Raw genomic sequence first — 21,150 nt, 5'->3', positions numbered from 1 at the left:
GTAATATTGTCCTGTTTAAATCCTCAAAATGCTGTAAAAAAAGAAAAAAAAATGTTTACTTTCCTGTATAATATGTGAAAATTATAAGATATGCCCTTTTATGTCCAGTGCAACGAAATTAGGTATTAAAACTGTGAACATCTTTGAATTTCGGTACCCTGTAAAAAGAGAAAAGAAGAAATTTGCTCCCTCAAAATAAAGATTGTGCTAATAAATAACAGCGAATTGCTAAAATGAGCCTAAAACAAAAAATCGTCTATTGTCTTTTATTGTTAGAATTGCTAGAATGTCTTTTATTTTAGTAACTTTGTATTAAAAACTAAAAGACTATTTAAAGGTATTAAGATAAATTCAATACAAAACATATTATGCACTGTATGTTTTTCCTATTGATTATGTCTATTATTAGGCATGAAGCTTATGACGGCGCTAGTTGATGTAGCTTTGACAGTGAGCGTAAATCTAGACAATACTACTCGGCAGTATGAAGCAGAAAGGCAAAAAAGTAAGGAAAAAAGGGCTTCTGATCGTATGGACACTTTGCTCCAAAGGCTGCAAGAACTGGAAGAAAACATGGATGAAATCAAAAATATGCTGAACTACATGTTCAAGTCGGTATTCATGCACAGATACAGGTAAAATTTTGTAAGTGTCATATTGAAGACACCATTTAGGGGCGAGGGACTGAAAGCTATTAAGAGATACCAAACGCTAGGTAGTCTGTTATGAGATATGGGAGGGTGTTAGGGGGAAGGTATATGAGTTGCCCTCCCCCTGGATTTGTATTAAGGGTATCTATCTAATTCTTGGCCAACATTTGGTTGAAGAACTCTACTGAAATCACTTTCGAGTACATAGGAAATTTATCTTAGGGCAAAGATTATCAAAGTGTGGGAAAGTTGCATTTTGGGAGTAGTTTTTCTGGAAGAGTCCCACGTCAGTCCTGTCTGAGGGTATGGTCTATAAGCTGTGCATTTTCTAAATCGTTCATATACCTGTGAGTAGCTTTTTATGTTCTAACATCATTTATTGCTTTAGCATTTAATTGGAAATGTTTTCTTTTGAGAAGATTATAAATTTATCGTCCTGCAAAATTGTACATTAGTTGATGGATTGTGCAGTTTGTAAAAAGTAATATTGGGGATGTCTCAGCCACAGTCTTCCTTTATTAACTTTTTCTAACATTGACTTGAACATTAAATTTATATCATAAAGAACAATGCTTCTTAAAGTTCTTAGAGCTTCTTGTACGGTGATTCATGTAAAAATTGTTCAATGGCCCGCGATGGCAATGTCGGCCATTTTGCGGAACTTCTTTTGAATGTCCTTCCGCCTGGTCTTAGGTCTGCCCCTCGGCTGTGACCAACCATGTCGTGTGGGGTCAAAATCATACGTATTCAAGCAGGAGTTGCCAGTGGAATCCGGATCGTATGTCGAAACTATCTGAGAGTTGTCTGGGCAATCTGGGTTTATAATGGCACTTGGTGAGTAAGAGCATGGAGCCCCTCGATTCGACAGTGTTGTTTTGTCTGACAGGCTTCTATTCTAATGAAGATGGGGACCAAGATTTCACATCGTAGTGGCTTAACTCAGACATTTACCAATGCTTGGAGGATTCAGTTTTAAATTTGATCAAGTCCATTTTTGAACTTTTTAATTTACTGATAGCACAAAACAGCTAAAAGTTTTTTCCGCATTTTCACTTTCTAGGTTCCAATTTTCGCAATGGCTGAGATATTTCGGCAGTTGTCGATAGTCCAAAATAAATGAATTCATTTATAAATGTGAACCAGGTTCACCTGTCTTTCCTTATTTCTTTCAAATTTTACAGGAATTGCGCTTATTTAAGGAAAATTCGCCTTACATTTGTTGAAAGATCTTGCACATAAAGTATAACCGAAAGTAGGAATTTAGGTTTAGTTACTGACTTCTCTATCTCGAAAGTTGATTTTCTGTTCTGTATCGATGTGGATATCCCCTTCTCCCAGTTTTTTGTGTTTTTTTTTTATTGTTTTACGTCTGTTTTAGCAAAACAATTAAAAAAGGATTAGTATTAAAATTTAGAAGTTTCACTTTTTACCCCTAAAAAGTTTTTATTATGGAACGTAAAATTTTTGACTAAAAATTTAATGTTCATAGGAATAGAGACAAATAGCTAAATTAATTAGCTTCAGAAATAACAAGGAATTTACCAAAGACAGTGGAATTGTCAAACCTTAAGAATATTTCCGCTCTATGTCTAAGAGCCGTCCTCAGCAAGCTACGTAAATAAATAAATTAAAACTTACAATAAAATATGCCAAAACATGTTCGTAGTTCATACCTGGATGAATTGCCTCGTTTCGTACGCAGTGGCGGTTCTGGCCTCTCTCGTGCCCGGGGAAAAATCTTGATTAGCCCCCCTCCCCCTGTCTCCCAAGAATTTTTCAGGCCAAATTTTCTATTCATTTAAATCTGACTTTTCTTAAATCAACCTCTGCAAAATATTAATTATCTCGTCCCTATGGATTGCTTCTAATTTTTCGAGTTCTATGCTCATTAACGATAAATAATTTAATCACTCTTGGCTAATAGTCGATCCGACCCTTCTTACTATTTGACGAATTGCTGACACCCACCCTCCCCCCCCCCCAACACCGAAGAACTGACGACAGCTGAAAAAAAAAGTTGAAAAATGGACGTGCATCTGGAGTCGGTGGGATTACGGCAGAGATGCTGAAGACGACCCTTCGAGCCTGCATAACTTTTTAGACTGCTCTCCTAGTGGGCATCGGGAATAACTAAAAAGTCCCAAAATAGTGGACCAGGGGAATACTGGTCAAACTCTTCAAGACGTTGAAGGGCGATGCGCGAATCTCTGACAACTGGAGAGGCATCAACTTAACGTCTGGGCCTAGGAAAATACAACGCCTAAGAACAGGCCTAGACTCACCTCAGGGAAGAACAACACGATCTGGTAGGTCTTGCTCTGATCTTATTTTCATTCCTAGACTAATGGTTGAAGAGTCCAGGAATTGGAAAAAAAACATACATGCTTTATTGATTTTGAAAGGCATCTGCAGCTGCTACAGCAACCGCAGCTGCTGCTCGACACCATTGACGAAAAGGCCGAAAAAGTGGGGCTTAAAGTGAATGTCAGTAAGACAAAGAACATGACTACATCTAGCTCTCCCCTGACACTGAAATGCACAGTTAAAGCAATTAAACAGGTCAATGAGTTTAAGTACTTCGGGAGTTGACTTGATTATAACCAACGAAATCAAGAGAAGGATTGGATAAGCTCTATTGGATTTTAACAAATTGAAACCAATCTTATGCTGTATGAAATACTGTAATCGCGAGAAGCTCCGCCTCATGAACAGCAATGTGATGTCCATTTTCCTCTGTGCAAGTGAATGCTGGAAACTAAGTGTCTAGATGGAGAGACGCTTCCTAGCATTTGAAATCATGTGCCTTAGAAGAATACTGAACATATTGGGACAGGAAAAGGTCACGAACATAGAGATTTGCCAGCAAACCGGTCAATCATTACTTACTGACCTTCTGAAACACAGGAGGCGGACGTACTTGGCCACGTCCTTCATAAGCCAGAGGATCGACTCTCATGTAAGTTTTATGAGTGGTGCCCTGGGGGAGGCGCAAAAGATGTCGTCCAAGACACACCTTACGACGGCAGTATGAACAGGACCTGAGTAGAGGGGATATGTCTATACAACCACAGTGGGAGGACGTCAGGGCTGCAGCTCAGCTCCGCGATGTCTGACGAGGTTTCGTAGACGCCCTATGCGCCATTCCTGGCTTTGAAGGGTCTAAGGTGAACGACCTCTCATTACTGGCCACTGACACTGCAATTGGGGTCTCCGCATTGTGCAATTAATTCTAACACATCTATGGGTTTCTTTGAGGAAATGTGTCGGTGTTTAATTATTTTCTTCATATCTTGGAGTTCGTGGGACAACTGCATGGGATCTAAATCATTGCAATATCTTACTTGTGTTCTACTTACTTTGGCTTTCTAGGAATGGTGATGAAGATATGGGAACAATGAAAATGTTGGATTCAATTTGCTTATACTTACTGCCAACTGCGCTGTCTACTTTATTTTAATAAAATAAAATTGTAAGAATTTTGAAGATTCCTTTATATTATAAATTTTGTTTTATTTATATATGTAGCTTGTTGAGGGTGGCTGGTAGATTTAGAACCGAAATATTCTTAAGGTTTAAACAATTCCACTGTCTTAGGTAAATTCCCTGGTGTTTACTTGTTGTTGTTTTAATGATAGAAAGGCAGTGTGGTCTTCGTTGTTATGTAAATTAGTTTAGCAAAGTTCTACTTATTAGTGTTATATGTCACTTCTTGAGTTCGTTTCTGTTTTGAGGTGATTGGCACAGAAAATTTGAATATTTGGCCTTCCTAACTCCAGAAAGTCAGACTTAGCTTTATCATTTTTCCAGTTTAGAATGTTACGACTAGTTTTCCCAATTTAAATCTGTTTTTCTTATTTATTTTGTATAATATGTTTTACATGTTTTACAACCTAGTTTTATCACTAGGCTTTAAACATCTGTTGAACATTTGCTTGAAGGAATCAACATATCCAGGATAATCATGTTGTCTTGAAATACTCAACGAGGCTAATACCTGTAGGTTGCCGAGGTTTCAGTCTTGAAATTCCTATAATTTACTTTAAGACCGCTTAAGTCCTATTGTCTTGTCCTCCTTGATATGAATTATTTGGATGAATTTCGTCCAAATGAACGTAGCAGAGGCTGTGGGGGCATATGGTATCAAATGAGAAGGTAAAACTCACTTAGACATAGGTTATGCGTATGACTTGAGTGTCTTAGATAAAAATTTTAGCCAAATATGTGAATTTTTTAAGGTTTTTATGGTTCAGTGTAAGAGATTAGGTTCAAAAATTATTTTTTAGCGACAAGGGGATGTTAGGTAGCAGAAAATCGATCAAATATTTCCCTCACTTACCTGGGTATCATTATTAATAAAGACGGTGGATGCATTGAACATGCCAAAACTAGAATAGCCAAGGTGCAGGGTGTTTGAGGAGTAAAGTTGGGTGTTTTTGTGCAGTGTTTTTTTTAATACTTTGAAATAATAGGAAAATAAGTATGTAAGCTAAGATTACGATATTTCAAGCCACAGTAATGAAAGTTGTCAAGTATGGCTCTAAAGCATTGGCACTTTGATAGATTAAGGAAGATCTGCAAGGTGTTTTCCAGAAAGATTGTCTTAACAGTATGTTTAGGTGGTAGTTTGCCTAACCATATATCAAAGGATAAACTACGCGAAACTTATGGTTTGGTGCCACTTCTAGGGATTGAAAGAAAGGTTAAGACTGTTAATCACATTTTACGGATGAACGGTGCCAAAAGGGTGCTTATTGGTAATCCAACTGAGGTCAGACAAAAATAGGATGTCCTCGAATGACTGTGGAAATAGAAACTTCTTGGGTGGGAGAAAGAGTGAGTTGGTAGTAGTAGCATCCAGATCTTGGAATTATTTTGGATGTACACCATTTTGATATTATATGGACATGCTATTGGTTTTTGCTGTATTTTAGGGACACACTACCTGAAATCCGTTCAATTTGCATGCAAGAAATTGGCGTTTGGATGCGAAAATTCCATTCCATGTTTCTTGATGACTCGTATTTGAAGTATATTGGTTGGACCTTGCATGATAAAGTTGGAGAAGTACGACTCAAGTGTTTACAAAGTCTACTTCCATTATATGAAGCTGAAGAACTGAAAGGTAAACTCGAGCTTTTTACATCAAAATTCAGAGAAAGGATTGTTAACATGGCTTTGGACAAAGAACCGGATGTTGCTGTCCAAGCAGTCAAGCTGGTGACTGCAATCTATAAGTAAGTGGCGTTGTTGATGATATTTATTTATTCATATGTATATCACCATAATATAAACATACAATATCAATATATCATCATTATTTTCATTTATTCTGAACCAAGTGCAAATAAGTTAAACAAATAACTTTTTCTAGAAGGTCAACTGGCCTTTGCGAAACGGTTCAACTAATTTGATCAACAGCACGCAAAGAAGCAAACAAGAAAAAAGAGAAGGACAAAATGAACCGTGGTACTCACCAGCAGCCAGTTTATCCATTACATGATAACAGTTCGTCTTTATTGGCTGTTATTACAATACCTATGCATAAAATCGATCACAAGGTTAATACAACCTTCCCAAAAACTGTAATAAAGTACTTAACGGTACTCAGAAAGCAATATTCATACAAAATAGTACACAATCGTTTTTAATACGGAAGTAACCTGCTTGTCTGCTAGAATTAAATTGTTTGCTACAAGAGGTTGTGTTGAGATCAATTAGTTGAAACTCATGAATGGTCAAAGACCTTGTGACATACTCTTTATGAAAAACTTAGTTAGCATTGAGGCTGCCGTTTGGGTCGGCTATTTTTGCGCAAAAAAAATCGAAACTTTATCGGCATTTACCTGTACGATATACCGAGAATAAACTAGAGATTAAGCTTCTATTGAATTTTTCTTAACCCTGACCGTAGATTCACTTCAACAAATCTTGTTTTATCCTTTTATTTCTGTCTTTTTTCAAACGGTTTTTGCATACCCAATGCAGCGAAAATCGGTATGACGGTGCACCAAATTTGGCAGATGCAAACGCTAAACATAAAAATGAAGCAAAAGTAAAAACTTGAAGCTTAGTTAACAGTAAAAGTTCAATAATGATAATAAAGACTGTATAATATTTACTGTTCAAGGAAAGTCAAGATAAGAAAAAACTTGAAAAGAAGAAAAACGAGGATATTTACAGCCAGTGCAAATGCAATGCAAATGTTTTGGCCGAGACCTCCGCTCGACCGTCCTCAGTGTAAAAATAAAAAAGACCTTAACAGAACAACCACTAAAATCAATAGAAACCAAACCGTAAAAAAACCATCTAAAATAAAAGCAAGATTCTTTACAAGCAACGGTGAAAATGTAACTAAATAAAAAATCAAACAATGAATGGCATTATTTATGACAAAAAAAGTTAGATGTAATTTACGGTATTAAATAGCTTTTCACGATTTTTTTCTAAAAGTTCTCTGTTTTGTTAGCTTGTAGATATTCTTTTTGATTTTAGGCATATCCTTGTTCAAACGCCTCAAATAAAGTTTAAGTACAGCTGTTGAACTGACTTGACATATAGACTTGCAAGAAAAATTGATATTGACGTCCTATGTTTTGTTAGATAAGATAAGTTTAGTTTAACAATAAGATAAGTTTTACTTTTATGTTTCCATTTAATACCTTCAGATTCTCAGTTGTTTCCTTGCATGTTACTTGTATGATCCCGACAACTCAAGCTGTTCATCCATTGACGCCTTGTAGAGCTATTTTTTTCGTTAGTTTCTTTCAGCTTAGCGTGACAAGACAAAGAGAAGTGACAGAATAGATGGGAAATATATAGTCTGTGCTATATATTTGCACATTAAGGGTGGGGGTTAAAGTATTTGGAAGTGAAGTTAGAAAACAATTTTTACTTCATAATATGCAGAATAATTGTACCTAACACATTAGGCATGCACACCCGTATAGTTTACCCCCCCCCCCCACCCCATAATGTGCAAATATATAGCACAAATTTGTTTCTAAAGTATTATAATTTTATTATACTTAGGTATATTCCATTAGGATTAAGAGTCAGAGAAAAAGGTTTTTCTTAGATGAAGAATATTAGGTCGGGGCTATATCATACAAGTGCCTATTGCATATGCTAAAATAAAATGGCGAGACACCAATAATCTTTTTTTCTGAGTTTCTTTGTTTGTTGTAGCCCTCAAGTTAGTTTTTTTTTTACTATCCTTGTCTTTTGTTTTCATTTAAAATTTTATGTTTTCGTATTGAGATTTTCCTCTCATTTTCTTACTTGAATTGTTGACTGCTGTCATATTTGCATTCAGGGATAGGGAGGGGAATACCCCCTTCTTCTGAGATCGAACCACATCCGTTTCAAAATTATGGCAAAAAATTCATTATTTCATGCCCAACCCCCAAGGATGTGGCCATTGTGTATTTTTGACTTTTTGTTATTTTCTGTAATTATTTTTTTCCAATTTGAAGCATTTTTTTGACTTTTTTTATAATATTACTTAGATGTTCTCTCAGTCCAGTTGAGCTCCAGTAATTTTGCACCCGCACACATGCACATTTTTTGCACTATTTTGGAGGAACATGAAGCTCATACTTTTATTTACAATTCCAGGGCCGGAGGTAGAGCACTAAAGTGGGATTTTTTTGGGAGTGGAAAGGTTTAAAAACTAAAAAAAAAAACACTGCAAAATAAATATGTAGAAAATGCAGCATATTATTGGGAATATCGTAAAAATCATGAGATTTCAGGGAACGGGGGGAGTCCCCCTCCTCCTCCTTCGGATAATGACTGTACACTTTCCCATTTTTGTATCTTATCTCAGTCAAAAAGTCAATAAGAATAGTTCTAATATCCATTTATTTTTAGATACTCTCGCCATGCATTAGAAGACAAAGATTGTGAAGCTCTTTATGAATTAGTATATTCGTCTCACAGAGCTATTGCACAGGCTGCTGGAGAGTTTTTAAATGAACGATTCTTTTCCATTGATGAGAACGCTCCTATCGTCACAAGCAGACGAGGTAAAAAACGTTCACCACATACTCCGCTTCTAAGAGACTTGGTTTGTTTCTTTATCGAGTCAGAGTTGCACGAGCATGGAGCTTATCTCGTAGATTCGCTTATTGAGTCCCATTCTATGATGAAAGATTGGGAGTGTATGACGGACTTACTCCTAGAGGAGCCCGAGGAAGGGGAGGAACCTCTAGACTCCAAGTAAGTTTTTGCACCTTCTTCTTGAGAGAGGTCTATTGAATTTTGTAGGTTATCAATTTAATGTAGGTTTTTTAGTTCCTCTTCTTTGTAATATGAGCCTTTCAGTTGCCAAATTGGAAAATTTCATTTGAGAAAGACGAAACATATACGATACTGGCTTAGGTTGTACCAGCTGTCTGATTGGAACTTATTTTCACAGTTTATATTTACCTGCGGGGTTTATCAGAATATGAGTTTCATGAAATCGACTTTAGAAAAATGATACTGTTGTTTAGTCAGCAAGTTTCGCCTTTACAATCTTGTGCTACTAATTTTGTTTTTAGTGAGTTCTATTATGCTGCTTGATTAAAACCAGAATTTAAATCGAATGAGGACTTTTTCCAAATACAGTGATTAAAATAATACCTAATACTCGCTTACGTTTTTTTTTTTTTTTTTTTATTCGTGTATATATGGTGAGGTGTGTTCTCGTTCGAGTCTCTAATGGAGGACGTGACATAGTTTGTATTTTGTTTTATTTTAATTGCTTCAAGGACTATTTGTTTAGTTCCCATGTCCTTACTAAAACAATTTGTTACACCAGAGTGCCTTTCCATTAACAAAGAAAATGAAACCAAAACAGACCTATGGGTAAAACTTTTAATCAAGTCAGTGCACCTTCAAAAATGATTGTACTTTTACCAATAAAAGTCCGAAAATTGTGGCTTCATATCCTGAAGTCTGTATCAACGGGAAAAAGATGAATCAAACAGTTAACATATGCTAGAAAATAACATAAAAGTGAAAGAAAAACGCAAACGTTACAAAAAAAGAAAAAACTAAAATGGATGAAGCTCACATCTGAAAAAGTACAAAACTATACAGTCGCGTTAGGAACTGTTGTTTTTATTCAAATCCGATATGATGATTCAAACACAGCACAAGTCCAGAAAAACCTGTTGTACAACCTTGTGTTTAGCTACATTATTTTATATAATCAGTTTGTTTGAAGCACTCTTCTATTATGTTATATTCTAATAATTCTTTTAATAGATTTTGTCCGTATTCGAGCAAGACGAATAATCGTAAAAATTGTGTTCTATTTGCTTGAAAAGAATTTTGAAGTTTTGTAGATAAACTGAGTAGTTCAAGGAAAAATCCGTTGCACAGCCTGGTTTTGTTGAATAATCCTTGTGAACTGCGTATCCTTGGTTTAGATTCAGCCAGTTCGTTGGACACTAAATGCTTGACGTAATTAAAGAGCGAGAATAATCGTAATGGCTTTTCAACGGTTCATGTAAAAAAGAAAATTTTGCAGAGCTTCATAACTAAGTTAGTCGCTTCCGAAGTGGCATGAAGGCCTATAATTTAATAGTTTTGCAACCTAATATTATTCGTATTTTCAGACAAGAAGTTAGTCTTATTGAGATAATGGTTTGTTGCGTTCGACAGGCTGCAACAGGAGAGCCACCTGTTGGACGAGGCGTTGTACGTAAAGTAAGTTTCGGATATAGCTGTCTTTTTAAATTACCAGTATAAGCTACATTCCGCTTAACTAGATGTAACCTTAAACTTGATTCTAAAAAAAAGACTGTATATCCCTGCTACCACTTATATACATTGTCGCTAAGCATAAGTATTCTAAATTCTGTTTTCTCTATTTTCAGTCTAGTGTTATTATCCCGATTTAGTATGTTTAGCCAAGTTTCCTTTGTAGTGAGGATACCAATTTAAGGCGGCAATGATCTTCTTAGGTTCCTAAATGAAAGTTTAGAGCCTTTGAAAAGAGCTGTTTAAGGAATTAAAATGTTTTCAAGTGAAAAAAAAAAAAATTCACCCTTATGAAAAAAATCCCTGTATTTCATTCCCAGGTTTCGGGAGTTCATGCTATTGGACCCCAGAAGGAAATAGAAGAGGAAGAAAAACCTTGGGTTGTTCTTAGAAAGTTACCCTTTTTGTAATGTGGAAAATTGTTACACGATTAGGGACCCATTTTCTTCACTTAGGAACGTATAAGTATAAAATAATTAAATAATTGTTATCACGCCTAAAGGTTATATCTGACATTTTCACACTTCTGAGATTATTGCCGAAAACCATTTTCTAAGCGGATTTCAATGGGAGGGGCAGTGTTCAAGAAAATCAAATTCAAATGCGTTGCCCTGCTCACTCTCCATTTGAGAGCCACTTTGCCCACTGTTTTTATTATGATCTCGGTACTCTGAAAACCTCGGATACGACAGTGATGAAATTCTTTAACAACATTTTTAAATTTCAAAATGAGGCTGACATTTTCAGCAGCCTTTCTAAGATTTCAAGGCTATAAAAAAGGTGAATTTTGCCTATAAAGGCACGTATTGTCTTTCTTCTCTTCTGGGTCTTATAAATATGCTGATTAAGAGGGTTTTAGTCATTTAGACGGGATGGGGAGCAGAAAATATGGTGGCACATCTATGAATAAGTTTTATTCCGTTCAGAAAAAAAAGTTTGTTGGGCCTTATGAGGCCCAGTTTTCAGGCAAACTTTTTTTTAGTTTAGGTCCTCTTGACCCTAGGAAGAGCATATAAAAAATAATTGACCCATTTTTAGGGGGCCATTGGCCTAGATCTAAGTTTTTTTGGGGACATTAAGGTCACCATGGCCAAGGGACTTACGGGTCCAAGTTTCAAGTCATTCGGAAAAAATTTGGTATTTTTTCAAGAGAACCAATGTTTTCTATTTTTTTCTTGTGTATTGGGGACGCATTGGCCCAAGGACTTGAGTATGTAAAATTTGAACTGATCGACAAAATATTTGGCCCTTTCTGGGTCTATTTTGGGAAAAGCATACCCCCAAACTAATTTCTTTTTATATTATGTTCTTCTGGGCGTGAGTTCTTACGGCTGCAAGTTTCGGACTGATCAGGGACTACGAGATCTTTGGCCTATTCTTGGACTCCAAAGCCCTTCTTCCCTCCAAACAAAAATGTGTGGTCCCCTAGCCTGTTTAACGGTTGTTTGTTTCAAGCGAATCAGAAACAAATTGTATTTGGGGGGCCACAATTTTGACGGGGCCTGTGTCTCCAAAACTAAAATTTTTCTTTGATATTAACGTCCAGTTAGCTAGCGACAAGGTTTTAAGTTTCAAGGGGTTCAGATAAAAACAGAACCTATGGGTCCGTTTTAAGGTCCTAATTTCTGACGAACGAATATTTTATACTTTCTTTTTTTTTGTGCTCCAAATAGAGTCCAAGGACAAGGGTGCCAATTCACTTTTTTTTTGGGGGGGGGGGCGATTTAGTTTCAATGTTTTTTAATCAACTACACGAAAGGGTGTTTTTCAAAATGTGGTGGTGCTTTTGATTTTTTAGGTTTCTTCCGTTATATACGGAAAAAAATTTTTTGTTTTTTTTAATCTTGGGATTTCTGATCCCAATTTTGTATGTCCATGTCCCCTACCAAAAATGTTTTTGTGCACTAGAGTTCCCTTGGCCCAGGAGCTTCGGGTGTAAGTTCTAAAGTGTTCGGAGGAAAAAAAGCTTTTTGGCCTTTCTTTTGGGGAAGCAATATTTATTTTCTCCTTTTTTTGTTTATTGCACTCCTCTTGCCCCAGGACTTAAGAGCATAATTTTGGAGGCGAAAAGAAAAGTATGTCCTTTTCAGACCCCCTGTTTTTAGGGGGCTTGCCCCAAATTTTTTTTTATATTTCCCCTCTTAATCCTGGCATTTACGGCCGTAAGTTTAAAACTGATGAGGGACGAGTTTTCTGGCCAATTTCAAGGTCTCCTAACATCTCCATCCCCTTGTAAAGTTCTGGTTACCCTAACCAAGATGAAGAATCTTGCAAATTTCAAGCCAATTGGATAAAAAGTTTTTCTGGTCCATTTCTAGGGTCTGTATTTTGGAGCACGGGCCCAGATAAAAAAAAAAAAAAAAATGGTTCGTATTTTCTGGGGAACAAAACTTTCTTTTAACGTTTTATTTTCTATTGGGTTCCTCATAGTTCAAGGACTGAAATATGTAAGTTTCAAGCCATTCGAAAAATAGGTATTTTTTTGGTGGTGGTGGGGGGGGGGTATGCTCTCAAACTTAAATTGTTTTATACATTAGGATCCTTTTGACCTAAAGTTTTGGTCCCTTTGTCAGGTTCCTTTTCAAGAGAATTATTTTTTTCTTTCACATGTGGATCCTCTCAGCCCAAGTACTAAATGATACCAGTTTGAAGCCAATCGAAAAAGACTTTTGACCTCTTTTTGTGCAATCTGTGTCCCCAATCAATTCCGATTTCTGTATTAGTTTTATCTGGTTCAAGAAGTGACGGCTGTTAATTTCGAACTGATCAAGGATAAAAGTTTGTTGGGTCGTTTCCGTGTTCCCTAGTACCCTCCTACAACAAAGTGTCTGATCCTCTTGGCCCAGAGAACGACCCTAAATTTTTAAGCTAATTGAACACCCAGGATCTAACATGCTTTCTTTTTTCCACTATAAAACCTATTTGGAAACAGTTGACAGTTTGCATCCTCTACGGTGCTTGCCCAAAGGGCTGTGGGGTTATGTCATCCGTAAAGGAATATGTATTGGACTTTTCATCTATTCTGAACACAATGGCTATTTCAGGTTTTTGATCGGATGTCTTGGAGCGTTAGGGGGGTGGTTGACCAAAAAGGGCATCAGAGGGGAGGGGCTGATTTCCCTCCAATTACTTTTGGCTCTTATAAAGGATAATAGAATTTTGTTTCCAATTGAATGAGTCCTCTTCAAAGTTTCTGCAACCACTCCTTCTATACGACGTAGCTGGGTGGAAAAAAAATACAGATTGAAGGTACGGAGTTCTTTGCCCTGGTTGAAACTGTTTGCTGCTTCTTCTTATTCTCAAATATGACTCTTGTGTTTTCTTTGGTAGGTGGTATAATTACGCCCAATATCTGAATGTCGGAGTCTTTTCAGATTATACTCATCAAAAAGGGCAATATGATCACAAAATACTACTTTGCCTCCAACGTTAGAACACAGTACTCATTAAACACAATGCATTCATTTTTTATTTTTCTACTTTTTTACTACAATAATTGCGAACCCAACGTCTTCCTCGATTTACGTCTAAATTGTAACTAACCAAACTTTTCAGCATAAAACTAATCCAATCCAAGGTATTGGTTATTATTACTTCCGGTTGAGCGGAAATGCAGTTAATATGAAGATACTCGAAAAAATGATTAGAAATATACCGATAAATATAATCCAGTCAAAAAATAAGTTTGACATAAGATCGCAACATTCAACAAATATTTGTCTGCAAGACTTATACCATGTTCTGGGACACCTGGTTTACGGCCGCAGGCCGTAGTTTGCGCACTCGTCGTCTATTGTTATTTACTAAGCACTGAGCCACTAGCCCAAATATTCGGATTTATTTCGCTCTTCTCTCATGCCCGGTGAATTAGAAAAATTCAAGATGTTGGATAATCAACAAGATGTGAAGACCAAGAATGCATAACATGGTTTTTTTACTATTTTTATAATATTATATAATGACTTTTGTTGTTATTATCCATGCAATAACTATTATTGCTACACTAGACTAAAGCCCATTTGGAGGAGCAGCAAATATTCTTTACGGCTGAATTTACGTCTCTTCAATAGCAATGTGCTCCCCATACTCCTCTACGCTAGTGAGTTCTGGAAAATGAATCAACAGCTTGAACAGAGAATTCTTGCATTAGAAAATATGTGCCTAAGGAGAATTTTAAATATAAGCTGGCAACAGCGAGTTAGTGACTCTGAAAATTGTAATGGAACTGGCCAGCTTCTCATTACTGCTGTTCTAAGGAAGAAGAGGTGGAAATATTTAGGACATGTACTCTAAATTTAAGAAGACTGATTTCCTCGGACAGCCTATGACTGGAAACCAGGCGATAGAAGAAGACAGGGTCGTCCAAAGAACACTTTGCCACGAACTTTTGACCGAGATCTGAGGATGGCTGAGACTTCGTTAGTACCTGAATGGGAAGATGTCACCGCTGCAGCATCGCTTCGGGACGAGTGGAGAGGCTTCGTCGACGCCCTATGCGACACTTAATGGCACCAGAGGAACTAATGTCTAAGTATCATAAAATTAGGCTTGTTTGTGGGTTGTATTGTTGAAAAATTCTCTTGAATGTCTCTGTAAATCACTCAAAGAAGCGAAGACTTGGTGAAACACTATAAAACTCATTCTTAGCTCACAAACTTTAAGCTCTTGCTCAAGAATGGGCAAAAATAGACAGACTCTGACAACTTTAATTAAAAAATACTATTGCATCACTGATGTGCCTTTTTTACAACAAATAGTCCTCAGAATCCTCTACGAAAACCGGTACAAACGAATAACCATATAGATTTGTTCTAGCTTTAACCTGAACTAACCTGGTTTTCTTTCTATTTCTTGAAGGAGCTGCTTAATCGGGCAAAACATCAAGGTGTGACCACGAGTGGTGCATATTCAGCAATCAAAACTGACCCCATAATAAACTTGCTGCTATAAGGAAGCATGTGCGTCATTACGCTTCCTTGTAGCTGTATATGTGTTCTAGGCGCAGTTATTCTTGCCATACGTGCAGCACTGGTGGCCAGTTCTTACTTTTATCATAGAATTACTTCTTTGTGTATAAGAAATATAGTTATGTATAAGAACGTGTCTTTTTAATTATTATTTCGAGTTATTTCACATGTAGTGAACGATAAAGTCTACGATAAAAAACTATGAAAAGATTTCTTGGTGTGATGTGTCTGCTGGTCTAGGGTTAGAAGGTCTGACTAATCACCAGAGTGTTGCATTTTTGTATGTGTAAAGTTTTGCTTAATCAAGTGAATAGAGTTTCGGTGCCTTTTATATACATTAAAATCGTTTTTGGTACTGGAAATATATTTTCAACTCAATTTATGTTTTTTTTTTGTTTTTTTTTTTACAGTTTCTGCTTAAATATTTCAAATTATTTTCGATTTTATTTGGGGTCTTTCATCGATAATCTTAAATTAATGTTATTTCTTTGAAGGTGATGTCCAACAAGGAGCAGAAACAGATATTGGAAGACCGATGTAAATTGACGGAACATTTCATAACTACAATTCCAGCGCTTGTCTCGAAATATAGGAATGACCCCTTGAAAATCGCCAACTTGTTAATCATCCCTCAGTATTTTGATCTGGAAATGTATACAAAACTTCGTCAAGAAAAGGTTTGCACCACCTACTATAGTTTTTGAACAATTTTAATTTCTTTTGATATTATTTGAAAATTTTAACATGTAAGAAATGCTTAAACGATAGTGATTTGTTCATCAGTTCAGAATTTTTTATATGGGTAGATACGTATCAGAGGTAACGTTACAGCGGTGCCTTTAGTAAAGAAAATAAAACCACTGTGTTATGTTTTATTTATTTTTTTCCCAGAGGCATTTCATATGGAAGAGGTTGTCGTATAAACTTCGGAGGAGGCTCATTCGATTGGAAATCGGAATTTCTAGTGCCTTTTTAATAGTCAAAAGTGATCGGACAACAACTAGCCCCCCCCCCCTCACGCCCTCTTTTTCCCGAATGCATCCGACCAAATTTTTAATAGCCATTTTGTTAAAAATTGTCCAAAGATCATATAACAAGGCCTCCGGGATTGACACAACCTCCATAGCGCGGGGGGAAGGATTTTAGGTTATGCCCCGGGGCCATATAAAGTTTTTTTTTTTTGAATGGGGAGGGGGTGTATAAAATTTGGGTTAGGCTAATTTGATTGGAAATTGAAAATTTTAGTTCCCTTTTTATGGGTCAAAAATGATGTCAAGTTCATAGATATCATCTGGAGATATTTTTATGGGTTTGAACATGTCTTTGGAATTCATTTGGCCTTATTTGAGAGATTCACTACACATTGGATTTGATATTAATCGTAAGAAGTATCAATCGCGGCATTATCAGCTTAAATAGCACAGTGCTTGATGAAAACAATGAGAAGACATCAAGCCTTGGGAAGGGGGAGGGGTGTTCTGCGAACTAAGGGTAAAGTAATTTCTGATTTTTTTTTTATTCTTAAAATTGACCTTCTAAGAAAAAATTTGTCAGAAATAGAGATATAAATTATTGAGATCTGTCTGTTTTAGGGTCTTATTTAGTTGGTAAAATATTTAAAAAAGAAGCACCATTCTGTTGATAGAAAGAAGCTTGAATTTTAGACTAAGAATTTGTAATCCTGTGTCCGTAAAGCAGGGGATCGAGTTCTGTTGTCGCTGATTATTTGATTTGGGACAGGGATGAGTGGCGTGACTCACTAAGCTCGACGCAGCTGTAAATGGATAGGCTGGCTGGAAACACTGAAACATGCCTTTTAAAAATTATTCGGGGGGAGGGGGGGGTCTCTAAAAATCGTGCTATTTTCAACCTGAAAGATATTTGTTGGGGCTAGTCTTATTAATAAACATAACGTGGTTGCTTTGTGCACACATCGTATGCGACAATTTTTAATTTTGGCAAAACTTGGCTTACACTTTTTCCTTATACAGTTTATTTAAGCTGAAGGAAATTATGTAACCTCAGGAAATTACCAGGAATGATGCCATTAAAAGATGCCACCAAAATACATATTGTTTTCTGTCATAAATTGTCACGTTCGTCATAAATTTGTTGGAATGTTTGTATTATTCATCGTCAGATATATTCCTTAAATTAGTTCTCTCTTCCCTTTTGAAATTGATTATTCTACGTACGGGTTCCGACTGCAATAACATTGTTTATTTCTTCAATGATTGCTTCGTTCCTTGGCTTCGTTCATTAGTGTAAGGTTTCTTTTTCATTTGCCTATTTTTGCTGTTGTTTTTTTTTTTTTTTTTTTCAAGATTCGTGGCGCAAGGTACTTTTAAGTGTCTGATTTGCCGCTAGTCTTTTACGTCGTTCCGTCACGAGGTTTTAAATGATTGTTGAATCTGCTTTTGAATTAGTCAACCGTGAAATTTTGAGGGAAAACAAACCCAGGAATGTTGTTCCTAATCGAAGTTGATTTTTTGTTTGTCTGATTACATCTCTTTTTCTTGTTTGTCGGTTCAAAAAAAAAGCTTGAGGAAAATTGCCCCCCACCAAAAAAAAAAGAAAGAAGAAAATATACACATAAGTTTTTGAAATAGCTTTAGTTTGAATTATATTCTAGACCAAGTTCCTCCCTTACTTTACTTTAAAAATATAGAATAGGAGATTTTGTTTTTCTAAATTAATCATTTTTATGCGAAATGTTGTTAGAGCTACATTTCATATTTAACATTATATTTTACAGAACCTCGATGCCTTTTTGAAGCTACTGCCAGACATAGTTGAAAAACATAACCGCCCTGAAGTACTGGAAACATGCGCAAAAACTCTTGAGACATTCTGTAATGAAGAATATGCCATTTATAGCAAGTGTAATATCGCCCGAACTGCCATCTTGGACAAAATAGTTGTGTATCTTAAGGAAGGACTTGATGCCTATATTTCATTAGTTGAAGGCGTAAGTTCCTCTTAGTCTAATAAGCAAATATTGCTGCAGAATTTTGGTAATTTTTTGCGCTTTTTGCATTTTTTGGTCATTTCCTGTTATCTAGTCAGCCTCCGTATACCAACTTCCATGCTATTCGAGGTACACAGTCTTAATCAATTCGGGGGAAACCCCTAAGTCGTTCTCTAATAACGCGCATATTGACTTTGATCGTATCTCGTCGTCCATAAAGACTCATATTTTGCGCCTTCCATTATTCAATAATTTATCAATTTTCAATAATATTATAATATTATTTAAATAACACAATTTATTTAAATATTATTTAAATAATATAATTTAAGTAATATTATAATATTATTATTCAATAATATTAGAATTCAATAATATTAAATAATTATAAATTATTTTTATAGAACATCTTCCTCGTCTTTGTTTAGTGTCCTTGCTTCTGCACTATATCTAGCTGAACTGACCACTCTTACCGTAAATTCCATATAACTGTTCTCTTATCCTTCTCTTGTTGGCCGAAACTTGCTGTAAACCAAGCGGTTAAACCGAGAGTTTAGTGTGTACTACTTCCGTATCTTCCGACTACTTTACTTGCATTAATTTGCTATCACCGTTTTTTTTTCTGTTTTTTTTTTAAGAGGCATGTCTCAGTATCTTAAACGGTTTGTTATCCCTCAGGAAATACCTAGTTAACTTTTCTAAAAACGAAAGCCGAAAAATTGAATGTATTTATTTATCCAGACTAAATTTCACGTACGAAATTTTTCACGAAATAGCCCAACCTATATGAGGCAGATGACGGAAAGTATGAGCAGCAAGGTGAGTTTGAGTGACGAGAGCAGAGTCAGTCACGTTCACTTAAATTAACGTAGGTAAAAAAGAACGGTCATATTGGGATAATTTATGTACATTTATTTAAATTTAAAACTTTTGTAAATAATATCAATAATGTGTTGGTTTGTATGTAAGCTTTTACGTAAAATGAATATTAAATGCGAAATTTCGAGCAGAAGTGACTAATGTCATATTATGGAAGGTAGTAAATGCCTAAATAATAACTGATTAAAATATTGAAGAAAAATATTTCGGAAAAGAATGTTTGTGGAAGCATTTAATTAGAAAAAAATGTAAGACCAATGAAGAAAATAAAAACAATAAAATATTATTATAATAAGAATATATATATATATATATATATATATATATATATATATATATATATATATATATATATATATATATATATATATATATATATATATATATATATATATATATATATATATATATATATATATATATATATATATATATATATATATATATATATATATATATATATATATATATATATATATATATATATGTATATATATATATATATATATATATATATATATATATATATATATATATATATATATATATATATATTATTATTCAATAATATTAAATAATTATAAATTATTTTTATAGAACATCTTCCTCGTCTTTGGTTAGTGTCCTTGCTTCTGCACTATATCTAGCTGAACTGACCACTCTTACCGTAATTTCCATATAACTGTTCTCTTATCCTTCTCTTGTTGGCCAAAACTTGCTGTAAACCAAGCGGTTAAACCGAGAGTTTAGTGTGTACTACTTCCGTATATATATATATATATATATATATATATATATATATATATATATATATATATATATATATATATATATATATATATATATATATATATGTCTTTCGGTGGAATATACAATTACCGTAGACTCGTCACAAAAATCCGTATTTCACACCGAACACGAATATATATATATATATATATATATATATATATACATATATATATATATATATATATATATATATATATATATATATATATATATATATATATATATATATATATATATGTATATGTATATATATATATATGTATATATATATATATATATATATATATATATGTATATACATATATGTGTGTGTGTGTGTGTGTGTGTGTGTGTATATATATATGTGTGTGTGTGTGATGATGATGATGTGTGTGTGTGTGTGTGTGTGTGTGTGTGTGTGTATATGTGTGTGTATATATGTATATATATATATATATATATGTATATATATATATATATATATATATATATATATAAATATATGTGTGTAGTGTGTGTGTGTGTGTGATGTGTGTGTGTGTGTGTGTGTGTGTGTGTGTGTGTGTGTGTGTGTGTGTGTGTGTGTGTGTGTGTATATATTCGTGTTCGGTGTGAAATACGGATTTTGTGACGAGTCTACGGTAATTGTATCTTCCACCGAAAGACAAGATGCTTATATTATTGCAGTGGTTCTCAAACTTATTTAGACACTACCCCTTTTTTACCCACAAAACATTTTAGGTACCCCTTCTCAGTTACCGGTACTAAGTAAACTATAGCTAAAACAAAGAAAATGACCAGTCCTAGAGTTAAAAGGCTGCTTTATTTCTTTTTTTGTTTGGCCTGCCGCGTACCGCCTAAAAGTTTTTGTGTACCTCCAAGGGGTACGCGTACCACAGTTTCAGAACCGCTGTATTATTCGATTCATTAATTCAGATCCATCCATTCACTGAGAGACACTTCTGATATTACCTGGACTTTCATTTAGAGAATGATTTGAAGTGCTTAAAAAATAGTAAATCACGTTTCTGACGTATTTTCGTTGTATTTTTAATCAAAAAAAAAGAAAAGCAAAGCAAATTTCAGAGATGTAATTTGGATAAAGCTGAATTTCATTCGTCGAATGATGGCAAAATTTTTGTCTCACATTCAAAATTAATAACGGAAG

The 21,150-nt window shown here is 35.0% G+C and overlaps 1 protein-coding gene across 2 annotated transcripts in view; it reads left to right on the top strand.

The window, feature by feature from the left end:
- The window catches only part of SA1 (stromal antigen), an 85,238-nt gene that overhangs the window by 12,118 nt on the left and 51,970 nt on the right, over nt 1-21,150 (top strand). For both annotated transcript variants that reach the window (XM_089099502.1, XM_089099499.1), the window contains exons 5-10: nt 410-635; nt 5,582-5,884; nt 8,520-8,867; nt 10,253-10,343; nt 15,859-16,041; nt 18,120-18,332. In XM_089099502.1, coding sequence (XP_088955628.1) covers nt 410-635; nt 5,582-5,884; nt 8,520-8,867; nt 10,253-10,343; nt 15,859-16,041; nt 18,120-18,332 — 1,364 coding nt within the window. The remainder of the gene's footprint in view (nt 1-409; nt 636-5,581; nt 5,885-8,519; nt 8,868-10,252; nt 10,344-15,858; nt 16,042-18,119; nt 18,333-21,150) is intronic.

This window comes from Artemia sp. Qi Xiang Cuo, chromosome 13, assembly GCF_049724085.1.
Source record: "Artemia sp. Qi Xiang Cuo chromosome 13, ASM4972408v1, whole genome shotgun sequence".
Classification (NCBI taxonomy): Eukaryota; Metazoa; Arthropoda; class Branchiopoda; order Anostraca; family Artemiidae; genus Artemia; species Artemia sp. Qi Xiang Cuo.
Note: the sequence above shows the minus strand (reverse complement) of the source record. Positions and strands in the feature narration are given on the sequence as shown.